The 25,803-nt window shown below is 47.0% G+C and overlaps 1 protein-coding gene across 1 annotated transcript in view; it reads left to right on the top strand.

Moving 5' to 3' along the window:
- The window catches only part of LOC135049799 (EF-hand calcium-binding domain-containing protein 4B-like), a 227,427-nt gene that overhangs the window by 23,558 nt on the left and 178,066 nt on the right, over positions 1-25,803 (top strand). Inside the window, exon 3 of the mRNA XM_063955674.1 lies at positions 4,537-4,648. Coding sequence (XP_063811744.1) covers positions 4,537-4,648 — 112 coding nt within the window. The remainder of the gene's footprint in view (positions 1-4,536; positions 4,649-25,803) is intronic.

Here is a 25,803-nt window from a genome sequence, read left to right on the forward strand (position 1 = left end):
TGCTCCCCAGTCTCCCCCACAATTAAGCTGTGTGAGCACAGTCAGATATTATACATAGATGATGCAGCACACTGGGCTGAGCACAGATATGGTATGTGACTGAGTCACTGTGTATCGTTTTTTTCAGGCAGAGAACGGATTATATTAAATAATAATAAAACTGCACTGGTGGTCTCACTGGTCAGTCACTAGTATAACTAACTAACTACTATCAGCAAAATTCTGCACTCTCTGAGTACTCCTCCTAAGCTCCAGTAAATGAAGTGTCTCACTCTCACTCTCCTATCTATTTCTAAACGGAGAGGACGCCAGCCACGTCCTCTCCCTATCAATCTCAATGCACGTGTGAAAATGGCGGCGACGCGCGGCTCCTTATATAGAATCCGAGCCTCGCGAGAATCCGACAGCGTGATGATGACGTTCGGGCGCGCTCGGGTTAACCGAGCAAGGCGGGAAGATCCGAGTCGCTCGGACCCGTGTAAAAAAACATGAAGTTCGGGCGGGTTCGGATTCAGAGGAACCGAACCCGCTCATCTCTAGTAACTAGTTATTATTACTGACTCCAGGGACGGATTGGCCATAGGATCCATTAGGACGATTACCGGTGGGCTGATATGCACGTTAGTCCTGTTTTGTTTGGTGACGCGAGGGGTGGTGCTGCCGCCATGGTTACACGGTATACATCTGGTGCTGCTCATGTGAGGCCACTTCTACAAATTTTTGCAGGGACACTTTCAATTCCCAACCTGACCCTGTCCGACATTGAAAGAAAGTGCAATAGAACATGCCAGCGCTACATAAATGTTAATCAATAAATATATATATATATATATATATATTTTATAGCCAAGAATTATAATACCTCTTGGTGTCACTGGGCCTTTCAAACAGCAGCGGAAATTTGAAACAAATTGTAACACCAAAAGCTATATTATACATTTATTTTTCCCCAATTTGTTTTATTGTTTTCTGTGGGGGCCAGTATGTGTGTTTTTCCTGTGTGGGCCAATGTGTTTTATTTTTTATAGTGCAATGTTTTTCATCTGCGCTAGCGTTTGAGTTGCATCAAGCATGCATGCACCGCAATGGTGTTTGTACAGAGGGGGTAATTCAGACCTGATCGCTAGGGTGCATATTTTCCATCCATGCGATCAGGTGGTCGCCGCCTACAGGGGGAGGGTGAATTCGCTATCCAGGTGTGCGATCGCTTGTGCAGGAGAGCTGCACAAACAGAAGTTTGTGCAGTCTCTGAACAGCCCAGGACTTACTCAACCGCTGCGATGATCGGGACCAGAGCTGACGTCACGAATCCTCCCACAAAACGCAGAGTCCCTCCTGCGTTTTTCCGGACACTCCCTGAAAACGGTCAGTTGCCACGCACAAACGCCTTCTTCCTGTCAATCTTCTTGCATTCGCCGGTGAGATCGGATTTTTCACACCATCCCGGCGCTTCCCGGCACTCCCTTTCGCTGCGGACCGGCGCGTCTGCGCATTTTGGTGCATGCGCAGTTCAGATCTGATCGCCCGCTGTGCAAAAACGCACAGGAGCAATCAGGTCTGAATTAGCCCAGAGTCAGGCACACGCACCAAGAAGTTTGTTAGAAATGTGTTGGACATTCCTGTGTGGTTACAGGGGGTTGGCTAATCAGATGAAGGTATAACGTAGTATGAGCGTGTTGCTGAAAGTGGTTACTTATAGAGAGATTGAATTGCTCACATTGGAGTCCATCCATACTCAGGGGGATATCCTATTAGCCCCAGTAATTTACCGGGGCTAATTGTCCCGCCGGGGGCTATCTAATTAGCCCTGATAAGCCAGCACGAGACGCGGCTTATCTGGGATTTTGTTTCACCTGCCTCAGGCAGACGAAACCAGATCCCCGGAAACAACCCCGTTTTCATGCGAAAACGGGGCTGTTTCTACCGAAAACACACATGTTTCACTGAAACTGTGTTGTTTTCGGGAGAAAGTGCTTTTTTTTTACAGGCGATTAATTCAGGATAGCGTATAAAAACAGCCTGTAGAAACATCGGGAAAAATCGCAACAAACATATGTTTTGCGCACCCAATGTTTTACCGGGGCTAATAGGATAGCCCCCTCAGACGGATGATTTGCACCTAGCTGGTGAAAGTTACAATGGTGTGACCGATGGTGACGTATAAAGAGAGCAGCAAAGTATGATTGCAGCATCTGCAGACACTGAAAGTGGGCATCTAAGTCCTTGTATATTTGTATGTAACAGACTCCACCCCCTCAACAGACCCCGCCCCCCATTAGGGCTGCTTCCATAAATTTACCGGGTTGGTTTTGCATTCCAAACCGCCCCTGGCAGTTTCCTTCATAAAATCTCACACAGACGCAATACTGATGTTGCATGCAGTCGCATGAGTCATAGGGCCTAATTCAGATCTGATCGCAGCAGCAAATTTGTTAGCTAATGGGCAAAACCATGTGCACTGCAGGGGGGGCAGATATAACGTGCAGAGAGAGTTAGATTTGGGTGGGGTATATTGTTTCTGTACAGGGTAAATACTGGCTGCTTTATTTTTACACTGCAATTTAGATTTCAGTTTGAACACACCCCGCCCAAATCTAACTCTCTCTGCACATGTTATATCTAATTTGCTGCTGCGATCAGATCTGAATTAGGCCCATAGTTACGACCGAGATGCACAGTCTCAGGAATGTCTTGAAAATGTATTGGGCATCAGCATCAGGGAGACGCATGAGATGGTTCGTTTTATGGGCATATTACAGAAGCATCATGGGCGTGTCACTGAAGTGGTTGCGTACACATAATCCCTCACTTTGGAAGCCATACTCTGACGTTCAATCTGCATGGTGCTAGGGCAAGTTTCAATGGTGTGACCGAAGGTGGCATCTAAAAATGCACCATATGGTTTTTAAGCATATAAAGATGCTCAAATTGGGCATCTCAGGGCTTCCACATTCAGAAGCATGGCCGTACACCAGGGAAGGGCTTGTGGCAGTATTTGCATAGAGACGCAGAAACAATACTGGCAGAAGATGCACACAAACACTGCAGTGTCTGACTCAGAATTATTAGAAAACAGAAAATCCAGCTTGCCTGATTTAAGGAGAACTGTATTATTTAACTGCTACTGGAATATTTTCCTCACTTTGATGCTGTGCACTAATGAAACTTGCAACCAGGCTGTTTTTTATTATTTCATTCCATTGGTAGCAGGTGCTAATAATGCAATGCCATGTGTTGTGAGACTAGCAGGGCGCTGCATGTAAATGGTGGATGTTCTGGTTTGTCCTTAAGTGCCTTAATCCCTCACCAGGAGGTAGGTAGAGGATGGGTTGAAGTTACTTAGGGGCCCATTTATTAACATTATTTTTACTAAAATAATGTGAAAAAGGGTGTTTTGTTTTCACACCCTTTTCACATTATTTTAGTATCACTTAAATGTATTAATGGGCTTTTGGAGCAGTTTTCATGAAAAACTGCTTCAAACCCTTTAATTGTCATTTTTTTAGTAACCCAGATCACATTCTCCATACTTGTAATGGGAAATGCGATCTGGCCCGAATTTACTAAAAAAAAAAAAAAAAAATTGTAAAAAAAATACCACAGAGAGCCCTGTGATAATTTCGCCAGCTCAGGCTGGCGAGATCACTGGGCAGCACTGTGATGTACACCCTTTGTCCAGCTTTCTCTGCCCCTGAAAAAAAAAAATCATACTTATCAGCCCCAGGAGCCAGTGTCTGCTGCTTCGGTTAACGCTTCCGGGGGCCAGGTCCCCTATATGCTGCGCTGTGACCCTGGTGCAGTAAAGTGACGCTGTGAAGCAGCAGCACTCTTTACAGCACCGCGGGTCACAGCGCAGAAGAAGGACCCAGCACCCGGCAGCCTCCTGAAGCAGCGGACACCGGCTCCTGGACTGGCAGGTATAAAATCCAGGGTAGGGGGGAACTCTTTTGTGTATGTGGATGTTGATAAATAGGCCCCTTAGAGCATTGCTATCTATGCACATAAAATGAGCATTGACAGAGTAAACCTCAATACAGTATAACTCATAATTCAAATAAGACAGTGCCAAATTTTATAAGACATGAAAAAAATGACCATGCAATAACTTCTGAATACAAAAATTCTGAGGAATAAGAGGTCATTCCAAATAATTGTCCTACCAGCAGCAAGAGCTACAAAGCATGCATTGTTTTTACACTACATAATGTAACCGGATGATAAATGTCCCTTTAAGTGGATGTTATTATAGCAAATAAGGTGCAGCTCCCCACTCAAACACCAGTTTCTGTAAAAGCTTACACTCTTCTGGCTGCAACATGAATGAACAGGTGACCAAAACTTTCAGCTAAAGAAAATTGCTATGTCATGTAAAAAGTAAAACAGGATTTACATTTACCACATTGGTACCGATATTTATGAATAATATGACAGCATGTCATAGAATACAGGAGCATAACAACCAGAACACATACACAATCCAAAAATACCATTTTACTATTAGGATGAGAATTTGACATTCTTGATTTTATCTTTCAGAAAGTCAGTGACATCATTTTCTGCACGGTTGAAGACTTAGAACTTCTCTTCGATGAACTTAATAATGAAGGCAAAGGATACATAACATATGAAGAGTTCACTTCAGAACTGAGTAAGTGCTAATTATATAAACTCAAACCACATCAAATCAAAGGCTACAGTTCTCCTCTACCTACCAGTGACAGTCCCACTCCTGCCCAGTGCAGCTTCTGTTCATGGGTGGCTGTAGTAGCCAGGGAGAGGATCGTATATATTTTGTCCCTACACAGGGTCGGACTGGCCCATAGGGGTACAGGGGAAACCATCGGTAGGCCCCACTGCCTGAGGGCCCACTCCTTCCTCTAGGGATCAGGTTCCAGACTGTGCACTTGTATTATACATGGTAGATATGTTTCATTACACTGCACAAGACTATTGTGCATTTCAAGCCTCTGTGGAGGCTGGCCACACCGCCTGTGTAGACTAGCCACACCCCTAAGTATGGGCCCCTATCACTGCATCCCCCCGGTGGGCCCTTCATACCCCAGTCCGACACTGTCCCTACCACACTTGCATTTATGAAGGTTGGGGCACCAGAACTGAACTTTCAAAAATGGTCTGGCCCAGAGGAACTGGAAGAAAACTGATAGCTACTGATACCACAGCGCTTCCGGGATCGAAACCATCACGTGTACTGTACATGCGTGACTTTCAGCCTCCACATGCATCAGTGACAGCCTCCGGATCCTGCTCCAAAATTACTTGTTTAAGAATGCCTATAACTGGCAGGGTCAAGCTCCATTTGGTAAAGCCAACTGTTCTTTAGCAGCTATGCTGGATACTTTTTAGTGATGTGCACCGGCAATTTTTCGGGTTTTGTGTTTTGGTTTTGGGTTCGGTTCCGCGGCCGTGTTTTGGGTTCGAACGCGTTTTGGCAAAACCTCACCGAATTTTTTTTTGTCGGATTCGGGTGTGTTTTGGATTCGGGTGTTTTTTTCAAAAAACCCTAAAAAACAGCTTAAATCATATAATTTGGGGGTCATTTTGATCCCATGGTATTATTAACCTCAATAACCATAATTTCCACTCATTTTCAGTCTATTCTGAACACCTCACACCTCACAATATTATTTTTAGTCCTAAAATTTGCACCGAGGTCGCTGGATGGCTAAGCTAAGCGACACAAGTGGTCGACACAAACACCAGGCCCATCTAGGAGTGGCACTGCAGTGTCAGACAGGATGGCCCTTCAAAAAAATACTCCCCAAAGAGCACATGACGCAAAGAAAAAAAGAGGCGCAATGAGGTAGCTGTGTGACTAAGCTAAGCGACCCTAGTGGCCGACACAAACACCTGGCCCATCTAGGAGTGGCACTGCAGTGTCACGCAGGATGGCCCTTCAAAAAAATACTCCCCAAACAGCACATGACGCAAAGTAAAAAAAGAGGCGCAATGAGGTAGCTGTGTGACTAAGCTAAGCGACCCTAGTGGCTGACACAAACACCTTGCCCATCTAGGAGTGGCACTGCAGTGTCACGCAGGATGGCCCTTCAAAAAAATACTCCCCAAACAGCACATGACGCAAAGTAAAAAAAGAGGCGCAATGAGGTAGCTGTGTGACTAAGCTAAGCGACCCTAGTGGCCGACACAAACACCTGGCCCATCTAAGAGTGGCACTGCAGTGTCACGCAGGATGGCCCTTCAAAAAAATACTCCCCAAACAGCACATGACGCAAAGTAAAAAAAGAGGCGCAATGAGGTAGCTGTGTGACTAAGCTAAGCGACCCTAGTGGCCGACACAAACACCTGGCCCATCTAAGAGTGGCACTGCAGTGTCACGCAGGATGGCCCTTCAAAAAAATACTCCCCAAACAGCACATGACGCAAAGTAAAAAAAGAGGCGCAATGAGGTAGCTGTGTGACTAAGCTAAGCGACCCTAGTGGCCGACACAAACACCTGGCCCATCTAAGAGTGGCACTGCAGTGTCACGCAGGATGGCCCTTCAAAAAAATGCTCCCCAAACAGCACATGACGCAAAGAAAAAAAGAGGCGCAATGAGGTAGCTGTGTGACTAAGCTCAGCGACCCAAGTGGCCGACACAAACACCTAGCCCATCTAGGAGTGGCACTGCAGTGTCACGCAGGATGGCCCTTCAAAAAAATACTCCACAAACAGCACATGACCCTTCAAAAAAATACTCCCCAAACAGCACATGACGCAAAGAAAAATGAAAGAAAAAAGAGGTGCAAGATGGAATTGTCCTTGGGCCCTCCCACCCACCCTTATGTTGTATAAACAGGACATGCACACTTTAACGAACCCATCATTTCAGCGACAGGGTCTGCCACACGACTGTGACTGAAATGACTGGTTGGTTTGGGCCCCCACCAAAAAAGAAGCAATCAATCTCTCCTTGCACAAACTGGCTCTACAGAGGCAAGATGTCCACCTCATCATCATCATCCGATTCCTCACCCCTTTCACTGTGTACAGCCCCCTCCTCACAGATTATTAATTCGTCCCCACTGGAATCCACCATCTCAGGTGCCCGTGTACTTTCTGGAGGCAATTGCTGCTGGTGAATGTCTCCACGGAGGAATTGATTAGAATTCATTTTAATGAACATCATCTTCTCCACATTTTCTGGAAGTAACCTCGTACGCCGATTGCTGACAAGGTGAGCGGCGGCACTAAACACTCTTTCGGAGTACACACTGGAGGGAGGGCAACTTAGGTAGAATAAAGCCAGTTTGTGCAAGGGCCTCCAAATTGCCTCTTTTTCCTGCCAGTATACGTACGGACTGTCTGACGTGCCTACTTGGATGCGGTCACTCATATAATCCTCCACCATTCTTTCAATGGTGAGAGAATCATATGCAGTGACAGTAGACGACATGTCAGTAATCGTTGGCAGGTCCTTCAGTCCGGACCAGATGTCAGCACTCGCTCCAGACTGCCCTGCATCACCGCCAGCGGGTGGGCTCGGAATTCGTAGACTTTTCCTCGCACCCCCAGTTGCGGGAGAATGTGAAGGAGGAGCTGTTGACGGGTCACGTTCCGCTTGACTTGACAATTTTCTTACCAGCAGGTCTTTGAACCCCTGCAGACTTGTGTCTGCCAGAAAGAGAGATACAAGGTAGGTTTTAAATCTAGGATCGAGCACGGTGGCCAAAATGTAGTGCTCTGATTTCAACAGATTGACCACCCGTGAATCCTGGTTAAGCGAATGAGGGGCTCCATCCACAAGTCCCACATGCCTAGCGGAATCGCTCTGTTTTAGCTCCTCCTTCAATGTCTCCAGCTTCTTCTGCAAAAGCCTGATGAGGGGAATGACCTGACTCAGGCTGGCAGTGTCTGAACTGACTTCACGTGTGGCAAGTTCAAAAGGTTGCAGAACCTTGCACAACGTTGAAATCATTCTCCACTGCGCTAGAGACAGGTGCATTCCACCTCCTTTGCCTATATCGTGGGCAGATGTATAGGCTTGAATGGCCTTTTGCTGCTCCTCCATCCTCTGAAGCATATAGAGGGTTGAATTCCACCTCGTTACCACCTCTTGCTTCAGATGATGGCAGGGCAGGTTCAGGCGTTTTTGGTGGTGCTCCAGTCTTCTGTACGCGGTGCCTGTACGCAGAAAGTGGCCCGCAATTCTTCTGGCCACCGACAGCATCTCTTGCACGCCCCTGTCATTTTTTAAATAATTCTGCACCACCAAATTCAAGGTATGTGCAAAACATGGGACGTGCTGGAATTTGCCCAGATGTAATGCACGCACAATATTGCTGGCGTTGTCCGATGCCACAAATCCCCCGGAGAGTCCAATTGGGGTAAGCCATTCTGCGATGATCTTCCTCAGTTGCCGTAAGAGGTTTTCAGCTGTGTGCGTATTCTGGAAAGCGGTGATACAAAGCGTAGCCTGCCTAGGAACGAGTTGGCGTTTGCGAGATGCTGCTACTGGTGCCGCCGCTGCTGTTCTTGCAGATGGGAGGCAATACATCTACCCAGTGGGCTGTCACAGTCATGTAGTCCTGAGTCTGCCCTGCTCCACTTGTCCACATGTCCGAGGTTAAGTGGACATTGGGTACAACTGCATTTTTTAGGACACTGGTGACTCTTTTTCTGAGGTCTGTGTACATTCTCGGTATCGCCTGCCTAGAGAAATGGAACCTAGATGGTATTTAGTACCGGGGACACAGTACCTCAATCAAGTCTATAGTTGGCTCTGAAGTAACGATGGATACCGGAACCACGTTTCTCACCGCCCAGGCTGCCAAGGCCTCAGTTATCCGCTTTGCAGCAGGATGACTGCTGTGATATTTCATCTTCCTCGCAAAGGACTGTTGTACAGTCAATTGCTTACTGGAAGTAGTACAAGTGGTCTTCCGACTTCCCCTCTGGGATGCCGATCGACTCCCAGCAGCAACAACAGCAGCGCCAGCAGCAGTAGGCGTTACACTCAAGGATGCATCGGAGGAATCCCAGGCAGTAGAGGACTCGTCAGACTTGCCAGTGACATGGCCTGCAGGACTATTGGCTTTCCTGGGTAAGGAGGAAATTGACACTGAGGGAGTTGGTGGTGTGGTTTGCGGGAGCTTGGTTACAAGAGGAAGGGATTTACTGGTCAGTGGACTGCTTCCGCTGTCGCCCAAAGTTTTTGAACTTGTCACTGACTTATGATGAATGCGCTGCAGGTGACGTTTAAGGGAGGATGTTCCGAGGTGGTTAACGTCCTTACCCCTACTTATTACAGCTTGACAAAGGCAACACACGGCTTGACACCTGTTGTCCGCATTTGTGTTGAAATAATTCCACACCGAAGAGCTGATTTTTTTTGTATTTTGACCAGGCATGTCAATGGCCATATTCGTCCCACGGACAACAGGTGTCTCCCCGGGTGCCTGACTTAAACAAACCACCTCACCATCAGAATCCTCCTTGTCAATTTCCTCCCCAGCGCCAGCAACACCCATATCCTCATCCTGGTGTACTTCAACACTGACATATTCAATTTGACTATCAGGAACTGGACTGTGGGAGCTCCTTCCAGCACTTGTAGGGGTCGTGCAAATGGTGGAAGGCGCAAGCTCTTCCCGTCCAGTGTTGGGAAGGTCAGGCATCGCAACTGACACAATTGGACTCTCCTTGGGGATTTGTGATTTCGAAGAACGCACAGTTCTTTGCTGTGCTTTTGCCACCTTAAGTCTTTTCTTTTTTCTAGCGAGAGGATGACTGCTTCCATCCTCATGTGAAGCTGAACCACTAGCCATGAACATAGGCCAGGGCTCCAGCCGTTCCTTGCCACTCCGTGTCGTAAATAGCATATTGGCAAGTTTACACTTCTCCTCAGACGCTTTTAATTTTGATTTTTGGGTAATTTTTTTACTGATCTTTTGTGTTTTGGATTTTACATGCTCTGTACTATGACATTGAGCATCGGCCTTGGCAGACGACGTTGATGGCATTTCATCGTCTCGGCCATGACTAGTGGCAGCAGCTTCAGCACGAGGTGGAAGTGGATCTTGATCTTTCCCTATTTTTTTAACCTCCACATTTTTGTTCTCCATATTTTAATGCGCACAACTAAAAGCCACCACAGGTATACAATGTGGATGGATGGATAGTATAGTATTATATTACTTATGGACGACGACTGACGACACAGAGGTAGGTACAGCCGTGGCCTACCGTACTGCTATATATATATAATATACTGTATAATATAATAACGGACCTGGTGGACACTGTCAGCAGACTGCTAAACTAGTATGAAGAAAAAAAAAAGCCACCACAGGTATACAATGTAGATGGATGGATAGTATAGTATTATATTACTTATGGAGGACGAGTGACGACACAAAGGTAGGTACAGCCGTGGCCTACCGTACTACTATATATATATATATATATAATATACTGTATAATAATATCGGACCTGGTGGACACTGTCAGCAGACTGCTAAACTAGTATGAAGAAAAAAAAAGCCACCACAGGTATACAATGTAGATGGATGGATAGTATAGTATTATATTACTTATGGACGACGACTGACGACACAGAGGTAGGTACAGCCGTGGCCTACCGTACTGCTATATATATATATAATATACTGTATAATAATAACGGACCTGGTGGACACTGTCAGCAGACTGCTAAACTAGTATGAAGAAAAAAAAAGCCACCACAGGTATACAATGTAGATGGATGGATAGTATAGTATTATATTACTTATGGACGACGACTGACGACACAGAGGTAGGTACAGCCGTGGCCTACCGTACTGCTATATATATATATAATATATTGTATAATATAATAACGGACCTGGTGGACACTGTCAGCAGACTGCTAAACTAGTATGAAGAAAAAAAAGCCACCACAGGTATACAATGTAGATGGATGGATAGTATAGTATTATATTACTTATGGACGACGACTGACGACACAGAGGTAGGTACAGCCGTGGCCTACCGTACTGCTATATATATATAATATACTGTATAATATAATAACGGACCTGGTGGACACTGTCAGCAGACTGCTAAACTAGTATGAAGAAAAAATAAGAATTTACTCACCGGTAATTCTATTTCTCGTAGTCCGTAGTGGATGCTGGGGACTCCGTAAGGACCATGGGGAATAGACGGGCTCCGCAGGAGACTGGGCACTCTATAGAAAGATTTAGGACTATCTGGTGTGCACTGGCTCCTCCCCCTATGACCCTCCTCCAAGCCTCAGTTAGGAACTGTGCCCGGAAGAGCTGACACAATAAGGAAGGATTTTTGAATCCCGGGTAAGACTCATACCAGCCACACCAATCACACCATATAACACGTGATAGGAACCCTGGTTAACAGTATGATAACAAATGGAGCCTCTGAAGAGATAGCTCACAACAAAACCCGATTTTTGTAACAATAACTATGTACAGGTATTGCAGACAATCCGCACTTGGGATGGGCGCCCAGCATCCACTACGGACTACGAGAAATAGAATTACCGGTGAGTAAATTCTTATTTTCTCTGACGTCCTAGTGGATGCTGGGGACTCCGTAAGGACCATGGGGATTATACCAAAGCTCCCAAACGGGCGGGAGAGTGCGGATGACTCTGCAGCACCTAATGAGAGAATTCCAGGTCCTCCTCAGCCAGGGTATCAAATTTGTAGAATTTTGCAAACGTGTTTGCCCCCGACCAAGTAGCTGCTCGGCAAAGTTGTAAAGCCGAGACCCCTCGGGCAGCCGCCCAAGATGAGCCCACCTTCCGTGTGGAATGGGCTTTTACAGATTTAGGCTGCGGTAAGCCTACCGCAGAATGCGCCAGCTGAATAGTGCTACAAATCCAGCGCGCAATAGACTGCTTAGAAGCAGGAGCACCCAGCTTGGTGGGTGCATACAGGATAAACAGCGAGTCAGTCTTTCTGACTCCAGCCGTCCTGGAAATATAAATTTTTAGGGCCCTGACTACGTCCAGCAACTTGGAATCCTCCAAGTCCCTAGTAGCCGCAGGCACCACAATAGGTTGGTTCAAGTGAAAAGCTGAGACCACCTTTGGGAGAAACTGAGGACGAGACAAAGCCGCCAATTCTGAAATCCGCCTGGCCGACGCCAGGGCCAACAGCATGACCACTTTCCACGTGAGATATTTTAAATCCACAGTCTTAAGTGGTTCGAACCAATGTGATTTCAGGAATGCCAAAACCACATTGAGATCCCAAGGTGCCACTGGGGGCACAAAAGGAGGCTGAATATGCAGTACTCCTTTGACAAAAGTCTGAACTTCAGGCAGTGAAGCCAGTTCTTTTTGGAAGAAAATCGACAGAGCCGAAAATCTGGACCTTTATGGACCCCAATTTGAGGCCCAACGTCACCCCTGCTTGCAGGAAGTGCAGGAATCGACCCAGGTGAAATTCCTCCGTCGGGGCCTTCATGGCCTCACACCAAGCAACATATTTTCGCCAAATGCGGTGATAATGTCTTGCGGTGACATCCTTCCTGGCTTTGATCAGGGTAGGGATGACTTCCTCCGGAATACCCTTTTCCTTCAGGATCCGGTGTTCAACCGCCATGCCGTCAAACGCAGCCGCGGTAAGTCTTGGAACAGACAGGGTCCCTGCTGCAGCAGGTCTTGTCTGAGCGGCAGAGGCCAAGGGTCCTCTGTAAGCATCTCTTGAAGTTCTGGGTACCAAGCTCTTCTTGGCCAATCCGGAACCACGAGTATGGTTTTCACTCCTCGCCTTCTTATTATTCTCAGTACCTTGGGTATGAGAGGTAGAGGAGGAAACACATAAACCGACTGGTACACCCATGGTGTCACTAGAGCGTCCACCGCTATCGCCTGAGGGTCTCTTGACCGGGCGCAATATCTTTTCAACTTCTTGTTGAGGCGGGACGCCATCATGTCTACCTGTGGTTTTTCCCACCGGTTGACCAGCATTTGGAAGACTTCTGGATGAAGTCCCCATTCTCCCGGGTGGAGGTCGTGCCTGCTGAGGAAGTCTGCTTCCCAGTTGTCCACTCCCGGAATGAACACTGCCGTCAGTGCTAACACATGATTCTCTGCCCATCTGTGAATCCTTGTGGCTTCTGCCATCGCCATCCTGCTTCTCGTGCCGCCCTGTCTGTTTACATGGGCGACCGCCGTGATGTTGTCTGACTGGATCAGTACCGGCTGGTTTTGAAGCAGGGGTCTTGCCTGGCTTAGGGCATTGAAATGGCCCTTAGCTCCAGGATATTTATGTGGAGAGAAATCTCCTGATTTGAACACAGTCCTTGGAAATTTCTTCCCTTTGTGACTGCCCCCCAGCCCCGAAGGCTGGCATCCGTGGTCACCAGGACCCAGTCCTGTATTCCGAATCTGCGGCCCTCTAGTAGATGAGCCCTCTGCAGCCACCACAGCAGCGACACCCTGGTTCTGGCCGATAGGGTTATCCGCTGTTGCATCTGGAGATGGGACCCGGACCATTTGTCCAACAGGTCCCACTGGAACGTCCTTGCGTGGAACCTTCCGAATGGAATTGCTTCGTACGAAGCTACCATTTTTTCCCAGGACTCGTGTGCATTGATGTACCGACACTTTTCCTGGTTTTAGGATGTCATCGGGACCAGCTATGACTTTGGAATATTGAGAATCCAGCCGTGCTGTTGTAGCACTTCCTGAGAAAGTGCCACCCCCACTATCAACTGTTCTTTGGACCTCGCCTTTATCAGGAGATCGTCCAAGTACGGGATAATTAAAACTCCCTTCTCGCGAAGGAGTATCATCATTTCAGCCATTACCTTGGTAAAGACCCTCGGTGCCGTGGATAACCCAAATGGCAGCGTCTGGAACTGATAGTGACAGTCCTGTACCACAAATCTGAGGTACTCCTGGTGCGGAGGGTAAATGGGGACATGCAGGTACGCATCCTTGATGTCCAGGGATACCATGTAATCCCCCTCCTCCAGGCTCGCAATAACCGCCCTGAGCGATTCCATCTTGAACTTGAACCTTTTGATATAAGTGTTGAAGGCTTTTAAATTTAAGATGGGTCTCACCGAACCGTCCGGTTTCGGTACCACAAACATTGTGGAGTAGTAACCCTTTCCTTGCTGAAGGAGGGGTACCTTGACAATCACTTTCTGTGAATACAGTTTTTGAATAGCCACCAACACTGCCTCCCTGGCAGAGGGAGTTGCCGGCAAGGCAGATTTTAGGAAACGGCGGGGGGGAGACGTCTCGAATTCCAGCCTGTACCCCTGAGATACTACTTGAAGGACCCAGGGATCTACTTGTGAGAGAGCCCACTGTGTGCTGAAAAACCTGAGACGTGCCCCCACCGTTCCCGATTCCGCCTGAGCAGCCCCAGCGTCATGCTGTGGACTTACCGGACGCAGGGGAGGACTTCTGCTCTTGGGAACTAGCTGTGTGCTGCAGCTTTTTCCCCCTTCCTCTGCCCCTCGGCAGAAAGGATGAGCCTCTAGCCCGCTTAGTTTTCTGGGGCCGAAAGGACTGTACCTGATAATACGGTGCTTTCTTTTGCTGTGGGGTAGCCTGTGGCAAAAAAGTAGATTTCCCAGCAGTAGCTGTGGAAACGAGGTCTGAAAGACCTTCCCCAAAAAGTTCCACCCCTTTATAGGGTAAAACTTCCATGTGCCGCTTGGAGTCGGCATCACCTGACCATTGCCTAGTCCATAACCCCCGTCTGGCGGCAATGGACATAGCGCTTATTTTTGATGCCAGCCGGCAAATATCCCTCTGTGCATCATGCATGTATAAGACCGCGTCTTTTATATGGTCAATCGTTAGCAAAATATTGTCCCTATCCATGGTATCAATGTTTTCCGACAGGGAGTCTGACCACGCACCTGCAGCACTGCACATCCAAGCTGATGCAATAGCGGGTCTCAATATAATGCCAGTGTGTGTGTATATAGCTTTTAGGGTACTTTCCTGCTTTCTATCAGCAGGTACTTTTAGGGCGGCCGTATCCGGAGACGGTAGTGCCACCTTCTTTGATAAGCATGTCAGCGCTTTATCTACCCTAGGGGGTGTTTCCCAGCGTGACCTATCCTCTGGCGGGAAAGGGTACGCAGCCATTAACCGTTTAGAAATGATCAATTTCTTATCTGGGGAAGTCCACGCTTCCTCACACACCTCATTTAATTCGTCAGATGCAGGAAAAACTACTGGTAGTTTTTTCTCACCAAACATAATACCCTTTTTTGTGGTACCTGGGGTATCATCAGAAATGTGTAATACATTTTTCATAGCCTCAATCATATAACGGGTGGATCTTTTGGAGGGTACACTCGTCTCATCATCGTCGACACTGGAGTCGGTATCCGTGTCGACGTCTGTATCTGTCATCTGAGGTAGCGGGCGTTTTGACATTTGAGACGCTTGGACAGGCACAAGCTGAGTAGCCGGCTGTCCTATGTCGTCAAACCTTTTATGTAAGGAGCTGACACTGTCACGTAATTCCTTCCATAAGTCCATCCACACTAGTGTCGACCCCGCAGGGGGTGACATCACATTCACAGGCATTTGCTCCGCCTCCACATCATTATCCTCATCATACATGTCGACACAGCAGTACCGACACACAGCAGACACACAGGGAATGCTCTTACAGAGGACAGGACCCCACAAAGCCCTTTGGGGAGACAGAGGGAGAGTATGCCAGCACACACCAGGGCGCTATATAACACAGGGATATCACTATACAGAGTGTTTTCCCCTATTGCTGCCTATAATATATATATATTGCGCCTAAATTGTGCCCCCCCTCTCTTTTTTTACCCTTTCTGTAGTGCAGGACTGCAGGGGAGAGCCAGGGAGCTCCCTTCCAGCGAAGCTGTGAGGGAAAAATGGCGCCAGTGTGCTGAGGGAGTTGGCTCCGCCCCTTTTTTGGCGGGCTTTCTCCCGCTATTTTATCGTTTCTGGCAGGGGTTAATATACACCTATATAGCCTCTGGGGCTATATATGGTTAGTTTTGCCAGCCAAGGTGTTACTATTGCTGCTCAGGGCGCCCCCCCCCCCCAGCGCCCTGCACCCATCAGTGACCGCAGTGTGTGGTGTGCATGAGGAGCAATGGCGCACAGCTGCAGTGCTGTGCGCTACCTTGGAGAAGACAGAAGTCTTCAGCCGCCGATTTTCCGGACCACCTTCTTGTTTCTGGCTCTGTAAGGGGGACGGCAGCGTGGCTCCGGGAACGGACGACGAGGTCGGGTCCTGTGTTCGATCCCTCCTGAGCTAATGGTGTCCAGTAGCCTAAAAAGCCCAAGCTACCACCACTTAGGTAGGTTCGCTTCTTCTCCCCTTAGTCCCTCGTTGCAGTGAGCCTGTTGCCAGCAGGTCTCACTGAAAATAAAAAACCTAAACTATACTTTCTTCTAGGAGCTCAGGAGAGCCCCTAGTGTGCATCCAGCTCAGCCGGGCACAGAAATCTAACTAGGGCTTGGAGGAGGGTCATAGGGGGAGGAGCCAGTGCACACCAGATAGTCCTAAATCTTTCTATAGAGTGCCCAGTCTCCTGCGGAGCCCGTCTATTCCCCATGGTCCTTACGGAGTCCCCAGCATCCACTAGGAGGTCAGAGAAAAAAAGCCACCACAGGTATACAATGTAGATGGATGGATAGTATAGTATTATATTACTTATGGACGACGACTGACGACACAGAGGCAGGTACAGCCGTGGCCTACCGTACTGCTATATATATATATATAATATACTGTATAATATAATAACGGACCTGGCGGACACTGTCAGCAGACTGCTAAACTAGTATGAAGAAAAAAAAAGCCACCACAGGTATACAATGTAGATGGATGGATAGTATAGTATTATATTACTTATGGACGACGACTGACGACACAGAGGTAGGTACAGCCGTGGCCTACCGTACTGCTATATATATATAATATACTGTATAATATAATAACGGACCTGGTGGACACTGTCAGCAGACTGCTAAACTAGTATGAAGAAAAAAAAAGCCACCACAGGTATACAATGTAGATGGATGGATAGTATAGTATTATATTACTTATGGACGACGACTGACGACACAGAGGTAGGTACAGCCGTGGCCTACTGTACTGTTATATATATATAATATACTGTATAATATAATAACGGACCTGGTGGACACTGTCAGCAGACTGCTAAACTAGTATGAAGGGAAAAAAAGCCACCACAGGTATACAATGTAGATGGATGGATAGTATAGTATTATATTACTTATGGACGACGACTGACGACACAGAGGTAGGTACAGCCGTGGCCTACCGTACTGCTATATATATATATATATAATATACTGTATAATAATAACGGACCTGGTGGACACTGTCAGCAGACTGCTAAACTAGTATGAAGAAAAAAAAAGCCACCACAGGAGTGTTTTTCAGGCAGACAAACGTATACTGGACTGGTGGTCACTGTCAGCAAAACTGTGCACTGTACTCCTGCTATAACTGCTCCCCAGTCCCCACAATTAGGCAGTGTGAGCAGTGCACTCAGCACAGATATATCATGCAGCAGTGCAGCACACTGAGCACAGATATGGTGGAGCGTTTTTTTCAGGCAGAGAAACAATGGATTAAACTCACTGGTGGTATTATAATCAAAACCCTGCACTGTACTCCCTAACAGCTGCCCCCCGTCCCCAATCCTCCCCACAATTATAACTAAGTCACTCTTTTCTACTATAACGGAGAGGACGCCAGCCACGTCCTCTCCCTATCAATCTCAATGCACGTGTGAAAATGGTGGCGACGCGCGGCTGCTTATATAGAATCCGAGTCTCGCGAGAATCCGACAGCGGGATGATGACGTTCGGGCGCGCTCGGTTTACCCGAGCCACACGGGAGAATCCGAGCACGGCTCGGACCCGTGTAAAAAGGCTGAAGTTCGGGGGGGTTCGGTTTCCGAGAAACCGAACCCGCTCATCATTACTTTTACAGCCCCAATGAAGCAAATTCGGCAGATATCTTCATTATCTGCTGTGATCCCTCCATGTTAAGGGGGGTACACACTGAGAGATCCCTGTTTAAAATCTAAGCAATCTAACTAGATTGCTTAGATTTTAAGCACGGATCTGTCGTGTGTATGCCCCCCAGCGATGCATACAGTGCATCCGGAAAGTATTCAGTCACAGCGCTTCCCCTTTTCCACATTTTGTTATATTACAGCCTTATTCCAAAGTGGAATACATAAATGTTTTCCCTCAAAATTCTACACACAATCCACCATAATGACAATGTGAAAAAAGTTTTTTGAGATTTTTGCAGATTTATTAAAAATAAAAAACTAAGAAATCACATGTACATAAGTATTCACAGCCTTTGCCATGAAGCTCAGAATTGAGCTCGTACTAATACACGTGTCAGTTTTCCCATATATGCCTTGGGTCTGTGTATGGCTTTTCTCCCACAGTGTAACCTTTGTATTGCGCCCAATATGGCTGCCTCACCTAGTACGCTTGTGGATGGGATGAATAATACATGGGTCTCACAGTTATGTTGGGAGCCCACTCCTAGCGCTAGGACGCCATAACCACCTATTTTGTGTCATCTCTTCTAGGAGTAACCTATTCCACCCAGGTTAATCCTACATAGTGCGCCCAAGATGGCTGCCTCGACTGGTACCATTTGTGGGTGGAATATATAACCCATGGAATTTATTACCCAAATGTCTTCACCAACCAAGCATTATGCTTATTGGGCCTGCTTCAGATATGGATGGAGAAGCTATCGCTGTTGCTTACATGGAAGCAGGAGTGATAGCACTTATATGGTAATGCAGTAGGAGGCATCATGCCTCCTACCTGCATTAGTGATCTGAACTGCATTCTAGGAAGCAGAATCGTATCACCTGCAACACCATTGTCCAGCTGCGGGACCCATGGGCTCATGCAAGCAGACCGCTGCATGTACTATAAAGGTCAGGAAATCCCAGAGAGTTTTGAAAAACGGAGGCTGTGGCCGACCCCTCCCTGCCCCAAACAACATCAGACTGTCAATCACTGACCGTGTGATGCTGTAGTGCGACCGTTGTTACAAACCTGTACTGCACATGTGCAGTATGGGTCAGTATCATGCTCAAAGTACCGGTATTATGCGGCATACGCTATGAGAGTGTCGAGACCTTAATCAGGCACATTGAGCTCTCTAGGTTTTTTTTATTTTATTATTATTTATTATTTCTGTGTGGTTTTCTATATTTGCTGTAATACTAAATTCTTGTACTATATTTTTGATGTCTGTAAGCGACTTTGAGTCGTGCTAAGTAAATAAAGGAAGAATAAATAAAAAACAAATTTTACATGGTTTCTGTATCATTTTTGTTTTTTTAATACCTATGAATAAATAAATATATATATATATATATATATATATATATATATATATTTATTTATTATTTTAATTTAGATTATGGCACCAAAAGAAAACTATGGGGCATATGTAATAGAGTCTGATTTTGCTGGAGGTGCGGTATGTCAGCTGGCTGATCTCAGACTTTTTTTAAAGCGGCAATCATTTACAAGGCATGATTTTGCCTTATAAATGATTGGTGCTTTAAAAATTAGACCGTCCGGCATACCGCACCTCGAGCAAAATCGGACCCTATTACATATTCCCCTATATTTGTCCGCAAAAAACAATATAAAACATGTTTGGGTGGAGTGTATATTTTTGCAAGTATGAAAAAGCAAAATAATTATTTATTATTTTTATATCAGGGTGAGATGTGATCAGTGGCGTAACTAGAAATTTTTCTCCCCCAAGACAAAAAATTCTTCGGCGCCCCCCCCCCCCCCCCTTCATGCTCCATAATTGGGAGCAAGAAAGGGATAAATATGCGCAGCAAAAAAGGGGCGTGGTTTCGTTGGAATGGGCGTGGTTTTGCATAAAGGGGCGTGGTATTGCAGGAGAAGACTACCTTATAACCCAGTTTTGCAACCTGCACGCCCAGACGTTGGCCACCACAGGAAAGAAAAATAATCCTGATTCATGCCCCTTACATTATTTGTCATTTTTCCTCCTTATAGTAATGCCCAGTATACATTATGCCACATACTGCAATGGCCCTTAGACATTATGCCGCACACAATAATGCACATGACACAATATGCACACACTGTAATGCCCCCGACACATTATGCCACACACCGTAATGCCTGTGAAACATTATGACAGGAATCGCAATGCCCGTTATACATTATGCTACACACTGCAATGCCCCTGATACATTATAGCACATACAATGTCTGTGACACATTATGACACACACCGCAATGTCCGTGATACATTATGCCACACACTGCAATGCCCGATACATTATAGCACATACAATGCCTGTGACACATTATGGCACACACTGCAATGACCTTGAGACATTATACCACAATGCCCGTGATATAGTATACCATACACCGTAATGCCTGTGACACATACCGCAATGCCCTGCCCGTTATACCCTATGCCACACACCGCAATGCCCGTTATGTATTATGCCACACTGCAATGACCCTGAGACATTATACCACATACCACAATGCCCGTGATATAGTATACCACACCCCGTAATGCCTGACACATTATGACACACACCACAATGTCCGTGATACATTATGCCACACACTGCAATGACCCTGAGACATTATACCACATATCACAATGCCCGCGATATAGTATACCATACACCGTAATGCCTGTGACACATTATGACACACACCGCAATGTCCGTGATACATTATGCCACACACCGTAATGCCCATTACACATTAAGTCCTACAGTAAGGCTTCTAATTACTTTTCAATTACCTGCTCGTTGTCAGGGGTTTCATGCACTGGGTGTCATGCTCGTTGCCAGGGGTTTCATGCTCTTGGTTCCATGCACGGTGCCAGGGGTTTTCATGCTCAGGGTGTCATGCTCGTTGCCAGGGGTTTCATGCACTGGGTGTCATGCTCGTTGCCAGGTGTTTCATGCACTGGGTGTCATGCTCGTTGCTAGGAGGTAGTCCTTGTTGCTAGGGCTGTGCTCCCAGTGCCACATATGTCCCCAGTGCCAGATATTCCCCCACGGTGCCAGGTACTCACATGCCCCAGTGCCAAATATAGCCCCCCCCCATGTGCCAGGTACACATATACCCCCCCAGTGCCACATATGCCCCCAATGCCAGATATTCCCCCCCAGTGCCACATATGCCCCCAGTGCCAGATATGCCCCCAGTGCCATATATTCCCCCCCAGTGCCAAATATGCCCCCAGTGCCATATATGCCCCCAGTGCCAGATATTCCCCCCCAGTGCCAGATATTCCCCCCGTGCCATATATGCTCCCAGTGCCAGATATTCCCCCCCAGTGCCATATATGCCCCCAGTGCCAGATATTCCCCCCCAGTGCCATATATGCCCCCAGTGCCAGATATTCCCCCCCAGTGCCATATATGCCCCCAGTGCCAGATATTCCCCCCCAGTGCCATATATGCCCCAGTGCCAGATATGCCCCAGTGCCAGATATTCCCCCCCCCAGTGCCATATATGCCCCCAGTGCCAGATATTTCTTCCCCCACCTCCCGCCCCCCCCCCCCCCACCCGCCGCTTTTTGGAGGGACACGGAGGGCACAGCTCGCCTCTCCTGTGGTCCCTCCTGCTGCATCATCTCCGGCGGCCGCGGGTCTAATAGGGGGAAGTGCCGGTTCGTGAGCCAGTTAGAGCTCACGGACGGCACTTCCCCCTATTAGACCCGCGGCCGCCGGAGATGATGCAGGAGGGACACAGGGAGGTGCGCTGTGCCCTCCGTGTCCCTCCAACAAGCGGCGGAGGGAAGGAGACCGCAGACTGACATGCGGACGCTCGTCCGCATGTCAGTCTGCTGTAAATCAGTGGCGCCCCCGCAGCCCCTCGCCCCCAAGCCACCGCGAGGGCTGCGGGGGCAGTAGTTACGCCACTGGATGTGATGATATATTTCCATTTAGCTCTTCACAGTATATTGGTTTAAACATTTATCCTTTACAATAGCCTAAATCTAGGGGGCATGAATAAAAGCATATCTGAGCACTGTTCACATTTAGAGTTCTCCATTACAAATATTTTATTACAGGCTCCTCATTTGAAACTTATGCCACATATATAAGAAAATACTTAAGGGTCTATTCATTATATACCAGGACTAAGGGGGTCATTCCGAGTTGATCGCTAGCTGCCGTTGTTCGCAGCGCAGCGATCAGGCTAAAAATCGGCATTTCTGCGTATGCACCGCAATGCGCATGCCCGACGTACGGGTACAAAGTCCATTGTGGTTTTGCACAGGGTCTAGCGAAGCTTTCATTTCGCACGGCACGACGCATGGAAGATTGACATGAAATGGGCGTTTCTGGGTGTCAACTGACCGTTTTCAGGGAGTGTTTGAAAAAACGCAGGTGTGCCGGGGAAAACGCAGGCGTGGCTGGGCGGACGCTGGGCGTGTGTCTGACTTCAAAAGCCAACCCTCCAACGTTAGAATCAACGCACACGAAGAGTAGTTACAGGGCTGGTCTTGTTTCGCACAAAATGTTTTTGCAGGCGCTCTGCTGCACAAGCGTTCGCACTTCTGCAAAGAGAAAATACACTCCCCGGTGGGCGGCGACAATGCGTTTGCACGGCTGCTAAAAACTGCTAGCGAGCAATCAACTCGGAATGACCCCCTAAAGGCAGGGCCGGATTAACAATGGGGCGGATGGAGCTGCAGCTCCAGGCCCCCCATTGAAAATAGGCCTACAGGATCCCTTCCATTGCAGCCAGTGTTGACAGGAAAGAAAATCCTGTCATCATCCTGTCATCACCAGCAGCTCTCTCACCTTCACTCCGAAACCCAATTGATAGAAGTCCCAACCACGCCGGGGGCTGTCCGAACTGTCTCTGCCTCTGCCCGAATGATAATCTGCCATAGGCTCCGCCCCCGTACTCGTCCGAAACTCCGCCCCCATCCCGGCCTGAAGCTCCGCACCCGTATCTGGGTGTGGCACTGGCAGCACACACAGTAAGCCTTTTCACTGTAGTTTACCCTGTCTTGTGTGGTGCTGCAGTGCACATAGGGGGTCATTCCGAGTTGTTCGCTCGCAAGCGGATTTTAGCAGATTTGCTCATGCTAAGCCGCCGCCTACTGGGAGTGAATCTTAGCATCTTAAAATTGCGAACGATGTATTCGCAATATTGCGATTACACACCTCGTAGCAGTTTCTGAGTAGCTCCACACTTACTCGGCTTCTGCGATCAGTTCAGTGCTTGTCGTTCCTGGTTTGACGTCACAAACACACCCAGCGTTCGCCCAGACACTCCCCCGTTTCTCCGGCCACTCCTGCGTTTTTTCCGGAAACGGTAGCGTTTTTTCCCACACGCCCATAAAACGGCCTGTTTCCGCCCAGTAACACCCATTTCCTGTCAATCACATTACGATCGCCAGAACGAAGAAAAAGCCGTGAGTAAAATTCCTAAGTGCATAGCAAATTTACTTGGCGCAGTCGCAGTGCGGACATTGCGCATGCGCATTAAGCAGAAAATCGCTGCGATGCGAAGATTTTTACCAAGCGAACAACTCGGAATGACCCCCATAGTAAATGTAGCAGTAGAAGAGCAAGGTAGGTGGGGGATGGTGTTATAACTTAAGTACATATAGTATGTAAGAGAACGGAGAGTATAAGTTAAATAATTATTATAAAAGGGGGGGGGGACAGGCAGCTCAAGTTATATAAATATATATGGGGCATAAGTTACATATACAGTACATAAAAGGAGGAACAGGGCCAAACGTTCAGTATAAAGGAGGTCAGGAGGCACAACTTAAATATAGAAGGGAGAATGTGTGCACAACGTAAATTTATATATATATATATATATATATATATATATATATAAAATGGGAGATTACAACATAATTAAATATGTAAGGGGGTATGTGGCACAAATTAATAAAAGAACATACAGTATTAATATAAATTATTATTTAAGATGAGATAGCGGCATAAGTTAAATATATAAGATGGGCCGACAACAAGTTAAATTAATATAAAAGCGGGAATAGGAGGCACAACTTAAATGTAAATTGGGGGAGTATGCAGGTGGCAGAACAATATTATTTAAGGGGGGATAGCGAAGCCATCATTTAAAGGGATCAGTATGAGATCCCGGCGCACAGGATCCCGGCGTTTGAAATACCGACGCTGGGATCCCGCTGATTAAGAAGCCAAAAGGGGTGAGTAAGGGGTGTTCTCCCCTCTCCCCATCCTCCTAACCCTCCCTACCTGCAGCCTAACCCTAACCTCACCTCTTAGTGCCTAACCCTAAGCATCATCCCCGGAGGTGCCTGAAACTAACCTCCCATCCTCACTGCCTAAACTGTGTCTGTATCAGTGTGTTTGTGTCAGTAAGTGGAATCTGTGTTAGTAAGGGGTGTATGTGTCGGTAAGCTGTGTCTGTCAGTCAGTGTGTCGGCAAGTAGTGTATGTGTCAGTGTGTTCCAGTAGCCCTCAGTTCCTTGTCTGCTCTGTATTGCCCCCATCTTTTCTCATCTTTCCACATCTGCTCTGTTTTTCCCCATCATTGCTCCTCTTTAGACCTCTCCACCTTTTCAGCTATCTGTATTATATGGCAGTCACTGCGATGCTTCCTGTATGATATGGTGGTCACTGATGCTGTGTATTATATGGTGGTCACAAACTTTTTCTTGTTACAGTTAACTATTAAGTGGTTGAAGATATGTACTAGCTATGACCTACATGGAGATAGCCACATTCATGGCACAGGCCACACCCCCTATTTAGATCACAGACATACCACACTGGTCACATCACTAGTCACACCTCCTTTCGAGGCACACAATAGGCCTTTCAGAAATTTCAGCTCCAGGCCCAGGTGGACCTTAATCTGGCACTGCCTAAAGGTCCCGAAACAAACAAGCTAATTCATGGTAAATATTGAGTAACATGAAAAGGCTAAAGGTGTAGTTTAATTAAATGTTGGATTATGTCCTGTGGAGGAGACGGGGAACATGGAGCACACTTGGTGAGTGGACCAAAATATATTTACATTTTTTAAGTAAGCAAGATTTATTGCTTCTTTTATTAAATCATGTTTTTGAACTTTTAGCTGCCTGGAACTATTCAATTATGTCCCGCAGTAAGACCCATTGCTAATGCGCAGTAAAGCATAAATTCCTCCTATGGTGCACACAGAACTCCACTTGAAGTGCACCTACTGGTATTACCACTGGCAGTAATTGAATATATCCGATTCCAGGCTCTTAGCCCAGGAGCTAAAACCCCACGGTAAGTCACGCATTTAATTGAATTCTGACTTATAGATCACTAAACTTAAAAAAAATAAGCAATCATACCACCAATTACTTATTTACAATGCTAGAAGTCTTCTCATGTTTTAACTTTAATGGCCAATGATACAGTCATAGCGGTTTTCTGATACACCTGCCAGTGGTGCCCAACACAATGAAAATAAATGTCTCTGGTAGGGGAAATCATAATCATGGGTAAAGCTAAGCAGAAGTGGAAGCTAACAACCGGCATTACAGCTCTGGGAGAGCAGATAAAGAAATACTGTAAAGCCCCCCACACACCTGAAAGACCATTGGGTCGATGCGCCCAATATTGATATATCGAATTGATATATCATTAGTGAAAGTGCAAATCGCTTGCACTTCACTAATAAGGACGATCTGATGCGGGTCGTATGCTAGATCCTCTGATCTTATGTGCTGCACATAAGATCAGGCAATCTGGGTAGCGGTGATTCACATGTCGTACGATAA

Source organism: Pseudophryne corroboree, chromosome 2 (genome assembly GCF_028390025.1).
Source record: "Pseudophryne corroboree isolate aPseCor3 chromosome 2, aPseCor3.hap2, whole genome shotgun sequence".
Lineage (NCBI taxonomy): Eukaryota > Metazoa > Chordata > Amphibia > Anura > Myobatrachidae > Pseudophryne > Pseudophryne corroboree.